Source organism: Lemur catta, chromosome 16 (genome assembly GCF_020740605.2).
Source record: "Lemur catta isolate mLemCat1 chromosome 16, mLemCat1.pri, whole genome shotgun sequence".
NCBI lineage: Eukaryota > Metazoa > Chordata > Mammalia > Primates > Lemuridae > Lemur > Lemur catta.
Genome location: NC_059143.1, coordinates 2,099,011 through 2,115,811, shown reverse-complemented (window position 1 = coordinate 2,115,811; position 16,801 = coordinate 2,099,011). Strand labels below are relative to the sequence as shown.

Here is a 16,801-nt window from a genome sequence, read left to right as displayed (position 1 = left end):
CTTTTTAATCCAAACCCAACCTTTGTCCATCCCACCTTCACTGTCTCCTTGCTCTGTATTTCCTTCTATTTAAGTAACTATTTCCACCAACAAACAGAGAAGTGAATTAAGGATATCATTTAGTATTATTTTTTAAACTTTGCCATTAACTTAATCTTGCCAGGTGCAGTGGCTCACACCTGTAATCCCAGTACTTTGGGAGGCCAAGGCAGGAGGATCTCTTGAGGGCCAGTGTTTGAGACCAGCTTGGGCTACCTAGCGAGATCCCCACCTTTACAAAAAATTTAAAAATTAGCCTGGCATGGTAGTTTACGCCTGTAGTCCCAGCTACTTGGGAGGCTGAGGTGGGAGGACTGCTTGAGCCCAGGAGGTTGAAGTTGCAGTGAGCTATGATTGGGCCATTGTACTCTATCCTGGGTGACAGAGTGAGACTGTCTCTAAAAAAAAAGGTAGTCTTGCTGAGTCTTCTGGGCCACATAGCTATAGCTGCTTGCCTCTCCTGTGTCATTTCAGAGTGGTGCAGGGGAACTAGCCCAGAAAGAATCAATCATGCCAGAGTTTGAAAAATAACATCTAAAAGTTGGGAAGCTTTTTTGCCCAGAAGCTACCCAGAAAAGAAAACTTTTCTTTTTTTTACTTTCTGTTTCCTATTTTATTGCCAAAATAGTCACACCTCATTTTCCGTGGATATGGTTTCACTCTCACTTTCGCTAATATCTGTCAAAGATAATGTGAGAGTAGAGATTACTATTAACTGTTATTTTTTCCTGTCTGTTTTTAAATTAGTACATAATCAATATTATAACAATAACAATGAAAATTGAAGTAAAACAAAAGAGGAAAGGAGGAAAATAGTTTCACCCCCCTGACAAATTGTCTATTTTAAATATTTTTACATTTTCTTCTGGTTTTGGTCAGTATCATATAGATCTAATGTGCGTTAGTTTTGGGAACGGAAGTGCCATAATAATTTAGAGGCTCTAAAATAGAAGAGCTGAGAAATCTGGGCACTTGCATTTCTGTTACGTAATTGTTCCAAGGTGAGCGTTTCAGACGCACAGCTTTGCTGCCCGCAGCTGTCCGGGGCCTGGCTGATACGCTGCAGCTGTCCAAGCCGCGCTGCTTGTCACCATTCCTGCCGCTGAAGGGGGAGAACATCATCCAGAGTCAGGGACTTCCTCTGAGGCAGCGAGACAGAAGTCACACTCGTTGCCTCAGTTTTATGGCCATGCTTGGCGTCAGGGGGCCTGGGAATATCATTTTTCCTGGCTACAAGCAACATGAGCGGAGAAGAGACGGGTAGATGGGCAATTGTCTCTGCCACAGTCTACCCCATGGTAGCTGCCAGGACGTCCTTCCCCAAAGTTGGCATCCTGGCTGACGTGCAGCCCCTGCAGCCCACGTGACCTTCGAACTGGGACACCAGCCACCTCCCGAGTTAGCCCATCACACTAGCATCAGATGGCAGAGCAGAAACAAGACACGGTGGCAGTGACCCTTTGGAAAAGGGAAACACACAGCAGTCACCGGCCCCCAGAGTCCCCTCAGTGCAGGAGCCACGAAGCCTGCTGCCCGGCCAGTGGGCTCCATGTCTCCCACAGCGGGCCCCCTGCTCCTGCCTTTTGAGGGAACTGGATCAGCTGACCTCCACGGGCCTTGGGAGGGTCACCCACCATGGCCACATTTGAGGGAGGCTGCACGGCTTTGATGACCAGTTTCTTGCTGGTGTCACTGTGCCAGCCTGGCAGCTGTCAGAGGGAGAAGACGCTCACAGGCGTCTGCAGGCCAGACTCGCGGCTGCTTTGGCGGCAGTGCCCCAGGCCTAGCTGTGTGCAGCCCGCTGGCTGCCGCGTGCCTGTGACGGGCTTCCCCACTGCACGCATTCTCGAGCCTGCCTCAGTGCTTCGCTCCTTTTCTCCTGTGTGTGTGTCTGCGTGTCTGTCCGTGTCCGTCTCTCTGCTGTTTGCATGGCTGCTCACCTGGAACAGCAGACTGACGTGTGAGGGAAGCTCCCTTGACCTGCCCTTCGCTGCGGGGACGTTTGATAGGGCCTTCATCAGTCAGTCCTGAGTCTTAGCTCCACTGTTTTAGGGTCCAGAAGTAGTTGGCTTTTCTAGTCCTGTGAGGTCCCTGCGTTTGGACTCTCCCTATTCCTGCTCATGTCTGTGCAGACCAGCCAGCTTTGCTGTGCCCGTCCCCCCGAGCGCCGGCCCGGCTGGCACGTGCGCTTCTCCCGGCTCGGCGCGCCGGCTGCACGGTCGCCCTGCCGCGCTGACAGGACCCGCAGCCCCCGCCGGTCGAGTCTCGCACAGCGCCGGCCCCACGCGGCTGCGTCTCCCTGCGGCAGTGCCGCCTCCGGGTGACCCTCTGGTACCGCTAGGATTGGCTGCATCGTCTGGTTTCTTCTCCAAACCCTTTTCCCCTTTGGGCTTCAGATGCTAGTGGTTGGGTCAGTCTTATTCCTCGTCTTGAGGCACACTGTCCTAAAGACACTTCTCGTGGTTTCGTATTTTCTTTTCTCCTCCTTCCCTCCTCCTGTCCTCTTTCCCGTGGGCCAGCATTCTAAGGCGTTTTGTTTTTATTCATGTTTATCCTTCTAAGACATGTGGTGTCGTTCCGAGCACGTGGGTGTTCATTTGCTGAGTGGTCCCGTGCGGTGGATCTCACCCTTTCCCTCGCCCCTCGAGCGCGGCGCCCCAGCGCCTGACCCAGCGACGGCGGGTTCCCCCAGGGCCCCCAGCACACGCGGCCCGCAGGCGCTGTTGACACATACCCTTTGGGAACCGGGGGTGTTTCCCCAGGGTGCGTGACCTGGACCGCGACTGCCGGCCGACACCCCCGTGTGCCCTCTGCGTGGGCGAGCGCAGCCACGTTGCTTTCCGGAAGGGCTGTGCCCACGTGGGGACACTCGCTGGCGCTGGCGGCGCCTGTGTGGGAGCGTACGCTTGTTTCAGTATTTACCTCTCGGTCCAGCGGGTCTGAACATCCTTCATACGTGTGTTAGCCATCCGTGTTTCCCTTGTGGCTTGCCTGCTCCTATTTTCTTGTCTTCTTTTGCTTTTCCTGCCTTTCCTTGCTGATTAGCAGTAATTCCGTGGACTGTGTAGTCTTAGTCCCTTATTGGTTTTCATATTGTAAGTATCTCCTCCTAGTCTGTTACCTAGCAACCTTAAGTCTTTTTTTTTCCCACACATCTTCAAGGAATGGAAGGTCTTTATTTTTGGTGTAGTCAAATGTACCTTGTGGTTTGCAGTTTGGGGGGGTTGTCTAAGAAGCCCTTTCTCATGCTTGGGTGTCAAAGGTATCCTACCCTAGTTTTACCTTTCACATTTCAGCTTTGAATGTATCTAGCATTTGTCTTTGTATATTGCCATCTCCATTGTATCTTATGGTCCTATATAAAAATGAAACTGTCTCTGAGGTGTCTATTCTATTCATTAGTCTAATGTTTTAATTACTGTAGCTTTACAGTATGTTTTAATGGATAGCAGGTTGTATTAGTTTGCTAGGGCTGTTGTAACAAAGTACCACAAACTAGGTGGCTTAATAGAAATGTACTGTCTGTCTCATGGCTCTGGAGGCCAGAAGTCTGAGATTAAGGTGCCAGCAGAGTTGGTTTCTTCTGAAAGCTGTGAGAAAGAATGTCTCCTATTCCTCTCTCCTAGCCTTTGATGGTTCTGGCAATCTTTGGCATTCCTTGGCTTGGAGAAACATCACCCCCATCTCTGCTATCATCTTCACATAGCATTCAGCTTATGTGCATGTCTATGTCCAAATTTCCCCTCCTATTGCATTAAGGGCCTACCCTATTCCAGTGTGACCTCACCTTAACTCACTACATTATAACAACCCTGTTTCTAAAAGGTCATGTTGTGAGGTGCTGGGGGTCAGAACTTAAGCACATGAATTTGAGGGGTCACAGCTCAACCCATAACAGAGGTCAAGCTTGCCCTCTTTGCTCTTCATTTTTTCCCCCTCTTCTTGACTTATCTATTTGTAGACCTTTTTTTTTTTGTTAGACAGAGTCTCGCTCTGTTGCCCAGGCTAGAGTGCGGGTTGAGTCAGCCTAGTTCACAGCAACCTCAGACTCTGGGCTCAAGCAATCCTCCTGCCTCAGCCTCCCGAGTAGCTGGGACTACAGGCATGTGCCACCATGCCTGGCTAATTTTTTCTATAGATTTTTAGTTGTCCATATAATTTCTTTCTATTTTTAGTAGAGACGGGGTCTCGCTCTTGCTCCTACTGGTCTCAAACTCCTGACCTTGAGCGATCCTCCCACCTTGGCCTCCCAGAGTGCTAGGATTACAGGCATTAACTGAATTTCTTAAATGAGGTTACATTGAATTTATAGATTAATTTGGGGAAAAAATTGTCATCTCTATTCTACAAAGTCATTCCATACAAGTGCATGGGTTAGCTATCTGTTTATTCTGATACTCTTTTTTTTTTGGTCCTTTTTACCCCGTAACGGTCTTGCATGTTCTCTAGGTGAATTCCTAGATTCTCTGTAGTTCTCATTGTTAGTGTGGCTGGTGCTTTATTTTTGCTTCCTTCTCTGGGTCTTGCTGGTGCAAAGCCGCGCTGCCGTCCTTGCAGATTCGCCTTGTATTTGGCAGCCTTGCTCAGCACCTTGTTCTGCAGCTTGTCTGCTGGTCCTGTGGGTTTTGAGTGTGATCAATCATATCATTGACAAATAAAGTTTAATCTCTTCATTCTAAGTTTCTGTACTTAATTTCTTTTTCACTTCTCATAGCATAGACAAGGGACTCAAGGACTACATTAAACACTAGTAGAAATAATGAGCAAATTTATAGTTCTGATCTTAAAAGGAATGCGTCTAAAAAGTTCCTCCATTGAAGTATAATGCTTACCAGATGTCTGCTGGATAATTTTACTACGTTAAAGAAGTTCCCTTCAATTTCTGGTCTGCTCAGGTTTTTTCATTTTAGCCTCTCCGAAATGGACATGTACCCTGCAGTCGGGCGTGGCACGTTTCTGGCAGCAGCATTTCCTCTCGGTAGAGCATGGAATTGTGGTGCATCTGACTCTCACGGCGTTTTCTATACAGTGAAATATCACTTAGCATTTGCGTTGTCTTTTTGCTCTAAGTATTTCATAATTTCCCTTCCGGTTTGTTTTTTTAGCTCAGTAGTTCGTGGTAATGTGCTATTTGGTTTTCAGACATGAGCTGTTTTTGGCTATTCTTTTGTTGTTAATATGTAATTTTGTTACATGAAGATCAGAGAATGCAGTCTGTCATTTCTTAGGCATTTATTAGGACTTCTTTCATCAGCCTTTCTATATCCTTTTAGTTTAAGGGGGTCTGTTGTAAACACACAGGAGCACACAGTGCCCCTCCGTGACTGTCAAGGTTAAAAGCCTGCACACCTGCAGTCACACAGATGTGGGTGTGAGCCCAGCCCCAGGCCTCACTTGCTCTCTGACCTTCAGCTGGCCGCTTGCTCTTTCTGAGCCTCCCTCTCTTAATGGGAGAAGTGGGGCTGACATCTCCCTTGTGCCGACCCTTCAGGTCGGGTGAACTAGCAGATGTGCCTGGCAAATGGGGCCTACTCAGGAGCGCCTGAGTCTGACCTGACTCTGGAATTCCTCATCAGAAAGGGGTGGACACCCCAGTACCTCCCTCTTTGCCTTTCTTTCTGTGGACAAAGCTGGGAGCCTTGACCCAGTGTGTCTTCCAGGGCTCTAGTGAAGAGCAGCAATTAATGAAATACTCTTGAAAAAGAGTAAGAAAAGTACGAAGGTAAGAGTTAAACCCCATTTGTATCCAGCAGGCCGGGGAGTGAGGGACAGGTGGAGTGTGAACCTTCTCCCTTGCTTTTGCAGAGTGCAGAGAGCAGCTTACAGCAGAAGGATGAAGCCATCACATCTTTTGAAGGAAAAACCAACCAAGTTATGTCCAGCATGAAACAAATGGAAGAAAGGTAATCACTTCCCCTGCAGATATTCCCTAGATGGTGCTGAGCATTCTTTGTGCCTGGAGGCTTCCTCTCAGAGGTGAAGATGCGTTGGGGTGACAGTCCTTCAGGTCCACAGTTTTGCCCAGTGAGAAGAGGGGTCAGCAGCCTTGCCTAAGCTTGCACTCCGCCTTTGGACTACTGCCTCAGGTTGTCCTCTCTAGGGGTTGGAACTACATGGGGAACTCCTTGTCACTGTCACATTTAAATATCAGGTCAGCAGTAGATCAGAATAGAGCCCAAAAATAGACCCACTTAAATATGACCAACTGCTTTTTACAAAGATGCCAAGGCAGTTCAATGGAGAAAGGATGGTCTTTTCAATAAATGATATTACAACAATTAGATATCCATATTCAAAAAAAAGAACCTCAATTTACACCTCACACCTTATACAAAAATTAACTCAAAATGGATCATAGGCCAGGCACTGTGGCTTATGCCTGCAATCCCAGCACTTTGGGAGGCCAAGGCAGGGAAATTACATGAGGTCAGGAGTTTGAGACCAGCCTGGACAACATAGCAAGACCCTGTCTCGCCAAAATATTTAAAAATTAGCTGGACATGGTGGTGCATTGCTGTAGTCCCAGCTACTCAGGAGGCTGAGTCAGTCAGGAGAATCCCTTGAGCCCAGGAGTTTTAGGTTACAGTGAGCTGTGATAATGCCACTGCACCCCAGCCTGGATGACACAGCCAGACCCTCTTTCTAAAAAAAAATAAATAAATCATAAATTTAAATATAAAATTTAAATCTATAAAACTTTTAGAAGAAAACATAGGAAAAAAATCTTCATGACTTTGGATTAGGAAAAGAAATCTTAGATTTCGTATAAAAACATGATCCATAACAGAAAAACTTTATAAATTGGGCTTTATCAACATTTTAAACTTTTGTTCTATGAAAGACATAGTTAAGAGCATAAAAAGGCAAGTTATAAATACATAGAAAGTTTGCAAATCATATGTCTGACAAAAAACTTGTATCCTGAATATATAAGGTTTGCAAAAGTCCTACCTTAAATTGTGAGGAAGGACCCTTTCCTCACCGAGCCTTGGCTCACCGGCATGTGCTGGTGTCGCTGTGCAGGTTGCAGCACTCGGAGCGTGCCAGGAAGGGGGCGGAGGAGAGGAGCCACAAGTTGCAGCAGGAGCTGGGCAGGAAGGTCGCCACCCTGCAGCTGCAGCTTGCCCAGCTGCACGAGCAATGGTATGGCTACCACCAGAGCTTTGGCGGGGGACATGGCCTGGGAGGGGCTAGGAAGGAGTTTTCCTCTTATCTCCAGAAAGAACTGGGGGCAGATTGTTTACCCTGCAAGGCTAGTATGTCATCCCCCAGTGAGCTTCCTCCTGCACAGCTCCTCAGTCCAGCGAGCCTACAGGCTCTTGCCACTCTCGGGCCATGAAGGAGGTCCCAGGTCATGACCTTCCTCATCCTTGACCAGCCCTTTCCAGAAAAATAGCTTTTTTTCCAGTGTTTTTGGTTTTTTGAGGCAGACTCTTACTCTGTCACCCGGGCTACAGTGCCGTGGCGTCAGCCTAGCTCACACAACCTCAAACTCCTGGGCTCAAGTGATCCTCCTGCCTCAGCCTCCCGAGTAGCTGGGAGCCTTTTCGGTGTTGAACAAAAAAGCTACCTTTAGCTGGGTGCAGTGGCTGGCACCTGTCCCAGCTACTCAGGAGGCTGAGGCAGGAGGATTGCTCAAGTCCCAGAGCCCAAGGCTGCAGTGAGCTACAGTGACGCCACTGCAGCCCAGGCGACAGAGAGACCCTGTCTAACTCACCGTCTGGCTGTGAGAGAACCAGTTCTGGCATGGCATCCCCGGGCTCCGCAGCTGGTTCTGGCCGAGCTCCCCACCGATCTTCCTCCAGTAGCCTCCGTTGTCAGCTGGCTGAGGGCTGTGAAAGGCAGAATGAGTTTTGAACTTTCTTTCCCCCCAAGTCTGCACCTCAGAGGATTGTCCTTGAGTGGTCCCCTGGCCGCCTCGGCGTGGGCACCACACCCTCCCGCCTGCGCCCGCTGTTGCCGAGCCGCTGGCCTGGGGGGCGCCGGGAGATGGTGACGAGGGAGAGCATCCCCGTGTCCTGCACAGTGAACTGGGTTGTGGATTGTGGATCTTTTTTGAAAATCATCCTTTGAGACTAACAAGTTCATTTTGGGAAAACAGCTCAAGTCTAGAGAAAGAGTTGAAATCAGAAAAAGAGCAAAGACAAGCTTTTCAGAGAGAATTACAGCATGAGAAGGACACTTCCTCTCTACTCCGAACAGAGCTGCAACAAGTAGAAGGATTAAAAAAGGTAAGGTGGCCTGTCCTTGGGAGAAAAAGAGCATCTAGCAGTTTCCAGAAAGCCCTGCCAATGCACCCAGGCAGGCCCTCTCCCTACACCCCTCGAGCACCAAGCCCAGTGCGGGGCCCGGGATGCTGGTCCCGCTCCCAGGGAGCTTCTGCTCTGGGGTGAGAAGGCGAAGACGTACCATAAACCACAAGCCAAAAGATACACTCAGGGTGAGTGCTAACGAGAGACTAAGACAGGAACATGCCCTCACAGTGCGGGCAGGGGCCTGGGGAGACAGCAGCGGAACCAGGGACAGCCGTGCAGCGGCTCTGGCCACAGCGCCTCTCGGGCGGACGCTGGGCAGGAATGTGATGGGCAGAGGAAGGAGGCCTGGGGCAGGGAGCCTCCGGGGCCCTGTAAGCTGGGGAAGGGATGTGGATTTATTCTGAGCACCACAGGGAGCTGTCGGGGGACAGGATCCTTTCGCTTTCAGGTGGTCCCTGGCACTGTGTGGAGCTGAGTGGTAGGCCTGCAAGAGAGGAAATTCGGGGTAACCAGTAAACATTTTTGACCAAATGTCAGACCCCCTTCACCCTGGAGGTGGGTCGTACTCTGCCCAAGGTCAGGCCATCCCTGGGAAGCAGACTGAAGCGTCTCCCCAGTCCTCTGAAGGCCCCATCTCTCTTGAAGGCGCGGCCTGAATGCCGTGGGCTTGGGCGGCGAGAGAGTGGGTGCGAGCCTGGCACTGTGTGATTGTGCAGCTGGGCCTCCCAGGAAGCTCGCGCAGCCTGAAACTTCTCCTCTGCTGTAGTCTCGGCTGCCTTCCCAGAAGGCAGGAGGGTTCTGAGAATGCCACAGGACCTGCCTGCAGCCTGGTCTGCTGTTAGGGGTGTCCTTGACCTCCTTGGCTCCTCCCTGGGGGCGACGCACCCTCTGCCCAGGCGCCCAGCACTGACTCCAGCTGACTAGCCCACAAGAGGCCTCCCTCAGGCTTTTTTTTTTTCTTAAGAGACAGGGTCTTGCTCTGTGGCCCAGGCTGGAGTGCAGTGGTGCAGTCATAGCTCACTGCAGCCTTGAACCCCTGGGCTCCAGGGACCCTCCTGAAGAAAGGCTCTTGATTTCTGTGGAAAGCGCCTGGAGGTCCTGGGGAAGGGCGGGAACAGGGCGGAGGACTGTCAGTTCTGCCACGTCACGGAACATACCCCCTTTATTCTGCCTCACAATACGTCGGTCTAAGATTTGAAACACACACGCACACCCCGCCCCATGACAAAAGAAACAAAACAGTGTGTAACATCATCAGTAAGGCGTGCGCTGCCTCCTTGTGCCTGGTGTTGGCAGGGCTGGTCAGAAGGTGCACTGGGGCGGCCGGGGGAGCTGCCCACCACTCGGGCCTAACCCCACTGTTGCTCCCTGTCAGCCGGCACTGTGGTCAGCACTCTTGTGCACGGCCCCGCACTTGGGCTAGCAAGCCCACACAGGCTCTTGCTGCTCTCAGGCCATGAATGAGGTCCCAAGTCTTGGCCTTCCTCACCCTTGACCAGCCCTTTCCAAAAACATAGGTTTTTCATTGTTGCACAGAAAAGCCACCTTTCAAACTAGCCTTTGCTGATGCAAACTTTCTAAATTTTCTGTAAGGTTCATCTACAGATTTTTGAGATAGCTATCTGTTTTTTTTTTTAATCCACCTTTTATTAGAAGCTCAAATAGGCAGAGCCTCATTTGCCCTGTGAGGGTAACTGTTTTTTAATGTGGCTGATGAACGCAGCTGTCCCATCCCACGTTACTGTCCCCAGATGCAGAACCACTCCTGTAGTGCTTGCCTTCTGGCGGCCCGCTCTTGAGAAACAAACGAAGGACAAGTAATCCATGCAAGGACCCTGCCTTGAATGCCTTCTGCTCTTGAGAAACATTCAGATCTGCTCATTGCTCTGGTTACTAAACCTTAAAGAAAAACAAAAGGACTTGTGGTTCTGTGTCAAGCGTCTGGCTTATTCATTTTAGGAACTGCGGGAGCTCCAGGATGAGAAGGCAGAGTTACGGAAGGTTTGTGACGAGCAGGAACAAGCCCTCCAGGAAATGGGACTGCACCTCAGCCAGTAAGGACCCCCTGCCCTCATCTGCCCCTGCATGCAGCTCTGGCTGCCCCCCCACGGAGCAGGTCACGCTGGTCTGCACACCTCATCGCTCAAGCCCAAAACCTGTCTCCTGTGGGGAGAAGGAGAGCAGGCCATTCGAGAGGCCCCCACTGGTCAAGGCAGCCTCCCAGGAAGCCGGGCCACCACTGACTTCTCCGACCAAATGCGGATGTCAGTCAGCTACTAGTTAATTCACTGAGCATATTTGTTTCTAGTGACCAGAACACTCATGCTCACTGACTGGCCAGGCCCTAAGGGGACAGGTGGCAAGTGGGTTGCTTGGTCAGGCTGCAGCGGGGCGGGGGGTTGGGGTGGTTTGGGACTTGGCCTGCCACAGAGGAACCACTCTCCTGGCCCCCCTGCAGCACAGCCGCTTCCCTTCTTGGGTGGCACACCTGTGTCCCCCAGAGGTTGCCTCTGCAGCCCGTGTGGCTGGAGTGCAGAGCCGGTAGTTCTATTCCCCTTTGATGCGACAGCTCCCATCCCCAGGGTCCCAGTGCAGACAGGTTGCTTGGCATACCTGGCCCTAGAAGTAGGTCGTGCTGCACACTGTGGAACTCATCCACCTGTGTGACTACCGCATTTTCAAACACGGGTGGGCAGCTTTTCTCCTCGTGAGTCAGGGCTCCTGAGTTGCATGTGATAGAAATCCAGTTCAGGCCAGGCGCAGTGGCTCACGCCTGTGATCCTAGCACTCTGGGAGGCCAAGGCAGGAGGATCGCTTGAGCTCAGGAGTTCGAGACCAGCCTGAGCAAGAGCGAGACCCCATCTCTACTAAAAATAGAAATTATATGGACAACTAAAAATACATAGAAAAAATTAGCCGGGCGTGGTGGCGCATGCCTGTAGTCCCAGCTACCCGGGAGGCTGAAGCAGGAGGATTGCTTGAGCCCAGGAGTTTGAGGTTGCTGTGAGCTAGGCTGACGCCACAGCACTCACTCTACCCCGGGTAACAGAGTAAGGCTCTGCCTCAAAAAAAAAAAAGAAAGAAAGAAATCCAGTTCAGACTGGCTTAAGCAAAAGCAGCCATAGTGTCTACCTGCCAGCTGGGTCTGGCCCCACAGGAACAAGACAGTGCCCAGGGTCTTCCCATTGCCCGTTGCAGGTGCTGCCCACTCGCCATCCTCTCCCACTGCCCGGATCTTTCTAGACCAGCTCGGTCTCGCTGCTCAGGCCCCTCCCGCCCTGGGCCACTCTCTGGCCCTGCCACCATTCTGGGTGGAGCTCCTTGAGCAGGGCAAGGCCAGGTGTCTGTCCCCACGCTCAGAGCACAGGGAGACATGGAGCCACAGGCTGGCGTGGGCTGGCTTCTTGGGTTTGCAGCGGTGGTGTTCAGCACCATTTCTCTCTTGCCTGTCTTCTTCACACTGGACAGACAGTCAGGCAGAGTCCTACTGGATGACAGACCCTCCTACTGGATAATAGACCTCAAAAATGTGGATAGTCTCTGATGTTTAAAATGCACCACATTGCACTTCGTGGCCTCCCAGTGCTGCTGCCTGGTCTGGCTTCAGAATCCCAACCTGAGCTGCTGGCCACCGACTGGGCCCCTCCCAGTCGAGTGTGGGTGTTGTAGTGTCCGCCACACGCTCCCAGACAGGACCACCTGTGGAGTTGTGCTGTCTCCCCTGTCCCCTCCTCTTACGAGCCCTCGCTGTGATGACGGCGACGGCAAATGCCTATTCTCAGACCCTGCCACTATCTACAGAAACAGTTTTCCAGTTTCTTTATCCTGAGAACATCTGAATGCTTCCCAAGCTGTGTTTCCCACACCTTGACTTGCTTGCCCAGGGCCTGTCCCCTGGCAGCCTCTGATCCTAGCAGCCTGCTAGCCTGGTTCTGCAGCCGGCAGGGACGGAGGGAGCTGCCTGCAATCTTTAGTAAGGACCGCAGGGTTTTGCCTACACACCCTGACACTTGGTTTTCTAATCCCTCCCTTAGAAGTCTGTTCTGTGTCTCCCAGAGGCATGCCATTTTGACACTTAGTCTAATCTAATGACAGGTTAGACTAATCTCAGCTTTTAAGAAAGGTTCAGACTGTTCCCCCAAATTACATAGTATTTCATTGTATTTGATTTAGTTTTGCCAGTTTAGACCATGTTCAGTCCTGTCTCACGTGGATAACTGAGGAATTGTTCTTACACTAGCGAAAGGGAGCAAGAACAGATGACCGTGTGTGCAGAATCTGGCCCTCGAGACTGAGCAGGCGGCAGGAACACAGGCCCGAGGATGCTGCGGGTCCAGGTTCCTGCTGGCGAGAGCGGCCCTGCTGCCAGTGCCTGCTGTGCAGGAGCGGAGGCTCAGAGAAGCCAGAGACCTGGGCTTCTATGAGATCATCCTCAATTTTTAAATGAATGCAACCATTTCAAAATCTTTTTTAACCTTTGCAGGCTAAACAGTCTGTTCTCCAGCCAGATGCAGTCCCCAGGCTCAGCCTCAGAGCTCAGCAGACACGTGAGCCAGTGTGATGGTTACTCTGGGATGTAAAAAGATGGAGCATTTTAGAATAACTCACGCATGGCTGTCCTCCCAAATCCTGTTCTCACGAAGGCAGACGGCCACTGGAACTAGCTGTTCGAGTTTTAGAGCCTCTCTCCCTGCTATAAAATGGTCTTGTTTTTTTCTTTTTTCAGGTCCAAGCTGAAGATGGAAGACATAAAAGAAGTGAACAAGGCACTGAAGGTACTGGAGGGTGGTCATGAGCATAAGAATTGCTCTCATCACCATCAGCTTGTGCCGATACGTTGCATGCCCTTAATTCTCGCCCAGCAGCCGGGTGGGAGCGGGCAGTGGACACAGTGTGGTGACGCCACGTTTACAGACAAGCAAAATGCGGGTCAGAAACACGTCCCTCGGCTGGGGTGGCAATGCTGACATGTGGCAGGGCTGGAGCTGGAACCTGCATCTTCCGCCTGCAGTCCCTCCGCCATCGGCTGTGGTGTGGACATGGGCCTAGGTGACAGGCAGCCTGAAGGAGGAAGCAGAGGTGGCAGAGAGAGATCTTTTTAAAACAGTGAAAGTCAGCCCCTCCCATCCAAGTGAGAGGCCAGAGGTCAGCCAGCCCTACTCTAGGGTCCTGTGCCATTTGTAGCACAGCCAAACCCTGTCCTGGGCCAAGTTTCTGGACCATTCAGGGGAGGGCAGAATGATGCATTCCACTCCAAGAGGAAGAGCATTTGGGTGGCCCGTGGGCCGGCCTGCGGAGGCAGGGAGGGTGGGCCAGGAGGTGGATGGTCAGGGCCACTGCCCCCAGGGGTGTCTGCTGGTGGGAGCTTCCCCACTGTGGCGTGGCGGTGCCGCGGCGGCAGCACGGGAGCAGCCATCCCCACAGCGCCTCCGTGTGCTCCAGAGCAGACGCCTGGCGTCTCTGGGTGTCTTCCCCAGTGCACAGTGGGTAGAAGCAGCAAATTGTCACAGCAGCTGACAACAGCCTGGACTTACAGGCAACATCGACTTAATCCTCCCTTGTAGACCAAAAGCTCCTTGGATGTAACTGCTGTGAGCTGCCCATCACATGTGCCTGGCTCTGCACGGAAGCGTTTGCACAGAACCATAGCCAACAGCACCAGAGGGAGGATAGGAATCATGAAACAGGACTTCGGAGCCACTGGAGCTCTGCGGTGTGAGGATGAGCACCCTGGCCACGTGCTATATCCCAGCGCCTGCCACTGCCGCTCATTCGTGAGGGTCTGTCAGCGAGGGAATCATGTCCAGCAGATGCTAAGGGGCCAGACAAGCACATCATGCCTCTGACCTCTCTGGACACCTCAGTCCCTAAGGCTGAATCAATCCCATGTCTTAGTGTCCCCTAAGAGAGACCTCCCAAAAGTCACCTTTCAAAGCCTCGGTTGCCTCTTCCATGAATGCAGGTCATCTGCCTCCCAGGGCTGTGTGAGGCTCAGGGTTTGGCCCACGTGAAGGGCTTCCTCGGGCCCTGCTGCACACAGACTGTCACTCTGCAGGGATCTCTTGTCACCAACTGTTGTAGTTTTGCTCAGATTTGGGCCTTCTCCATGCTGTCAGGGCAGCTAGTAGTCTCTTTGGATAGTCTCTCGGCCAGGGCTTGAAGTGGCAGGTACCAGAACCTGACTCCAGTTACCTCAACCGTAGGGAATTTATTGAAAGAGTAGGTGTGAGTCTCAGGCTAACAGAATGCTGGAGAACCTGCCTCGGCCCAGTGGGTACGTGCGAGGCCAGGAAGTCAAGAGGGTGGAGCCAGAACACATGGATTCCAGCTCTGGTCAAACCAGGAGGAAGGGCCCCTTCATTACTGTCCCTCAAGGCCACAGCTAGTGAGAAGGAAGTCAGAAGGAAACCAGGAGCCATGGGGACAATGGCTGCAGCCAGAACACCTGCTAATTTCTCATCAGGGCCTGAGAAATAAAATGGATTTCTAGAGCGTTCTTTCCTTTTCAGGGCCATACTTGGCTGAAAGATGACGAAGCCACACACTGCAAGCAGTGTGAAAAGGAGTTCTCCATTTCCCGGAGGAAGGTACGTAGGCCGCCCTCCCCCCCTGCCCAGCGCCTGGGCTGCTGCCTGCGGGCAGCCCCCGCCGACCCCTTTCAGGACTGCTCTCGGTGAGTGTATCACTGGAAGGCCTCTACACAATGGGACCAAAAACTGGCCGACTGAGGCAAAAAGAATTGATGGGGAACCTATGTATAAGACAGCAGGTCACCATAAACTCCCTGGTGATCTGGGCAGGGCACCTGCCCCTGGGGAACTTGCCTCTGGCTGTGTGGCCTGCCTTTCAGGTCCTGTGCCCACCCTTGGGCCTCACCAAGACAGCCAGCTGGGCAAGGGAGGAGTTGGGCATAGCTCAGAAGCAAAACCAGGAGCTACAGGAATTACTGAAGGGAAGGGGGATGCTTGTCACACTGCCATGCCACCCCACCTGCTACCCTGTGATCCACGGTCTCATCTGCTCCCAGGAGCAGCCTCTCTGTGGGAAAGAGGAAGCCAAAATTGTAGTCAGTGAGTGCCCTGCAATAAATAGGTTCAGAGCTAGGAAAAAACCCTCCTTAGGCTGCCTCTGCGAGCACACCTGTCTCCAAGGCTTGGCTGGACCCACACGAACAGCCCGTGGTCGAGCCTGAGGGCGGGCCAGCCGGCAGCGGGCTGCGGCCAGGAGCAGAGGCTGTGCCTGTGCTCATCTTTGGTGTCTGGTCAGGTGCCCAGAAACCCAGTGCACAAGGCCCGAGGCAGCCCTGTTTATAACTTATAAAGTGAAAGAGTTGTCGTCATCCTCGTCCTCCCCGCCCCCCATGAACCAGGCTCTTTATGTAATTCAAATTACCCACTTACTGAGTTAGGAAATGCAATAAATAAAACATGTGTTGTTGCCAGCTCACACCTGTAATCCCAGCACGTTGAGCCCAGGAGTTTGGAGTTTGAGACCAGACTGGGCAATATAGTGAGACCTGGTCCCTAACATAATGTAAAAATTAAAGGGGCATGTTAGCACATGCCTGCTGTCCTAGCTACTTGGGGAGGCTGAGGCAGGAGGGTCACTTGAGCCCAAGAGTTTGAGGTTGCTGTGAGCGATTACACCACTGCACTCTAGCTGGGGCCGACAGAGCCAGACTGTCTCAAAAAAAAAAAAAAAGCGCTTCAGGTAAACGGTGTGCTGTGTTTTGGGGGAGGGTTGTTAAAGCATTTACTGAGCTTGTAAATGTCAGGGGAACAGGGAGGCTGTGCAGATCCCTCTTCCTGGGGTCCTGTGACTGCTGCCTTCTTTCTGTCCTGTAGCATCACTGCCGCAACTGTGGTCACATCTTCTGCAACACCTGCTCCAGCAACGAGCTGGCCCTGCCCTCCTACCCCAAGCCAGTGCGTGTGTGCGACAGCTGCCACACTCTGCTCCTGCAGCGCTGCTCCTCCATGGCCTCCTAAGCCCAGAGGCTGCCTGCAGGGGCGGCAGCCTGTTGACCTCCGTCCTTGGGGCAACAGGCAGCCTGGAATGGTGCCTGACTCTTTGGGTCTCCAGGGACCACCAGGAGCTTGGGAAATTTGATTCCCAAGAAAATCAAAAAAGGAATGTAATCCTCGCCAGAGCTGCTGGCCCTGGAAGACAGCGTTGAGGAACTGGAAGCTGAACGCCTTTCCATTCCTCCTGTGGGATTAACTCCTCTGGATCGAAACTCTTCCACGTCACTGGCTTTGGTTCAGATGCAACTTCATGATTTTGCTACTGATCTTTTCCTTTTCAAAGAATTAACCTATTTTACAGCAATGCTACTTGTTGGTGATGTTTCTCACTCCCACCCCCACCCAACAACTTTGATCTGTGCACAGTGCTCCGTACCATGCAGGGTCTGCCAGTGCCTTCTCTGCTTCGGTCCAGAGATTTGCCATTTCATGCCCTTGTGAATACCTATTGTTGGCCCTGCAATAAAAATCATTTATTTTTTA

At 51.9% G+C, this 16,801-nt stretch overlaps 1 protein-coding gene and 1 long non-coding RNA gene across 3 annotated transcripts in view; one reads left to right on the top strand and one right to left on the bottom strand.

The window, feature by feature from the left end:
• The window catches only part of RUFY1 (RUN and FYVE domain containing 1), a 51,370-nt gene extending 34,569 nt beyond the window's left edge, over positions 1-16,801 (top strand). For both annotated transcript variants that reach the window (XM_045527742.1, XM_045527743.1), the window contains exons 12-18: positions 5,845-5,942; positions 7,063-7,182; positions 8,141-8,270; positions 10,254-10,348; positions 13,021-13,069; positions 14,804-14,881; positions 16,139-16,801. In XM_045527742.1, coding sequence (XP_045383698.1) covers positions 5,845-5,942; positions 7,063-7,182; positions 8,141-8,270; positions 10,254-10,348; positions 13,021-13,069; positions 14,804-14,881; positions 16,139-16,282 — 714 coding nt within the window. In that variant the 3' untranslated portion in view covers positions 16,283-16,801. The remainder of the gene's footprint in view (positions 1-5,844; positions 5,943-7,062; positions 7,183-8,140; positions 8,271-10,253; positions 10,349-13,020; positions 13,070-14,803; positions 14,882-16,138) is intronic.
• Positions 5,036-11,095, bottom strand: LOC123621814. Its single transcript, XR_006729266.1, has 3 exons — positions 10,908-11,095; positions 7,757-7,871; positions 5,036-5,060 (listed from the first exon to the last, which is right to left on the bottom strand). It is a non-coding gene; the product is annotated as an uncharacterized LOC123621814 (long non-coding RNA).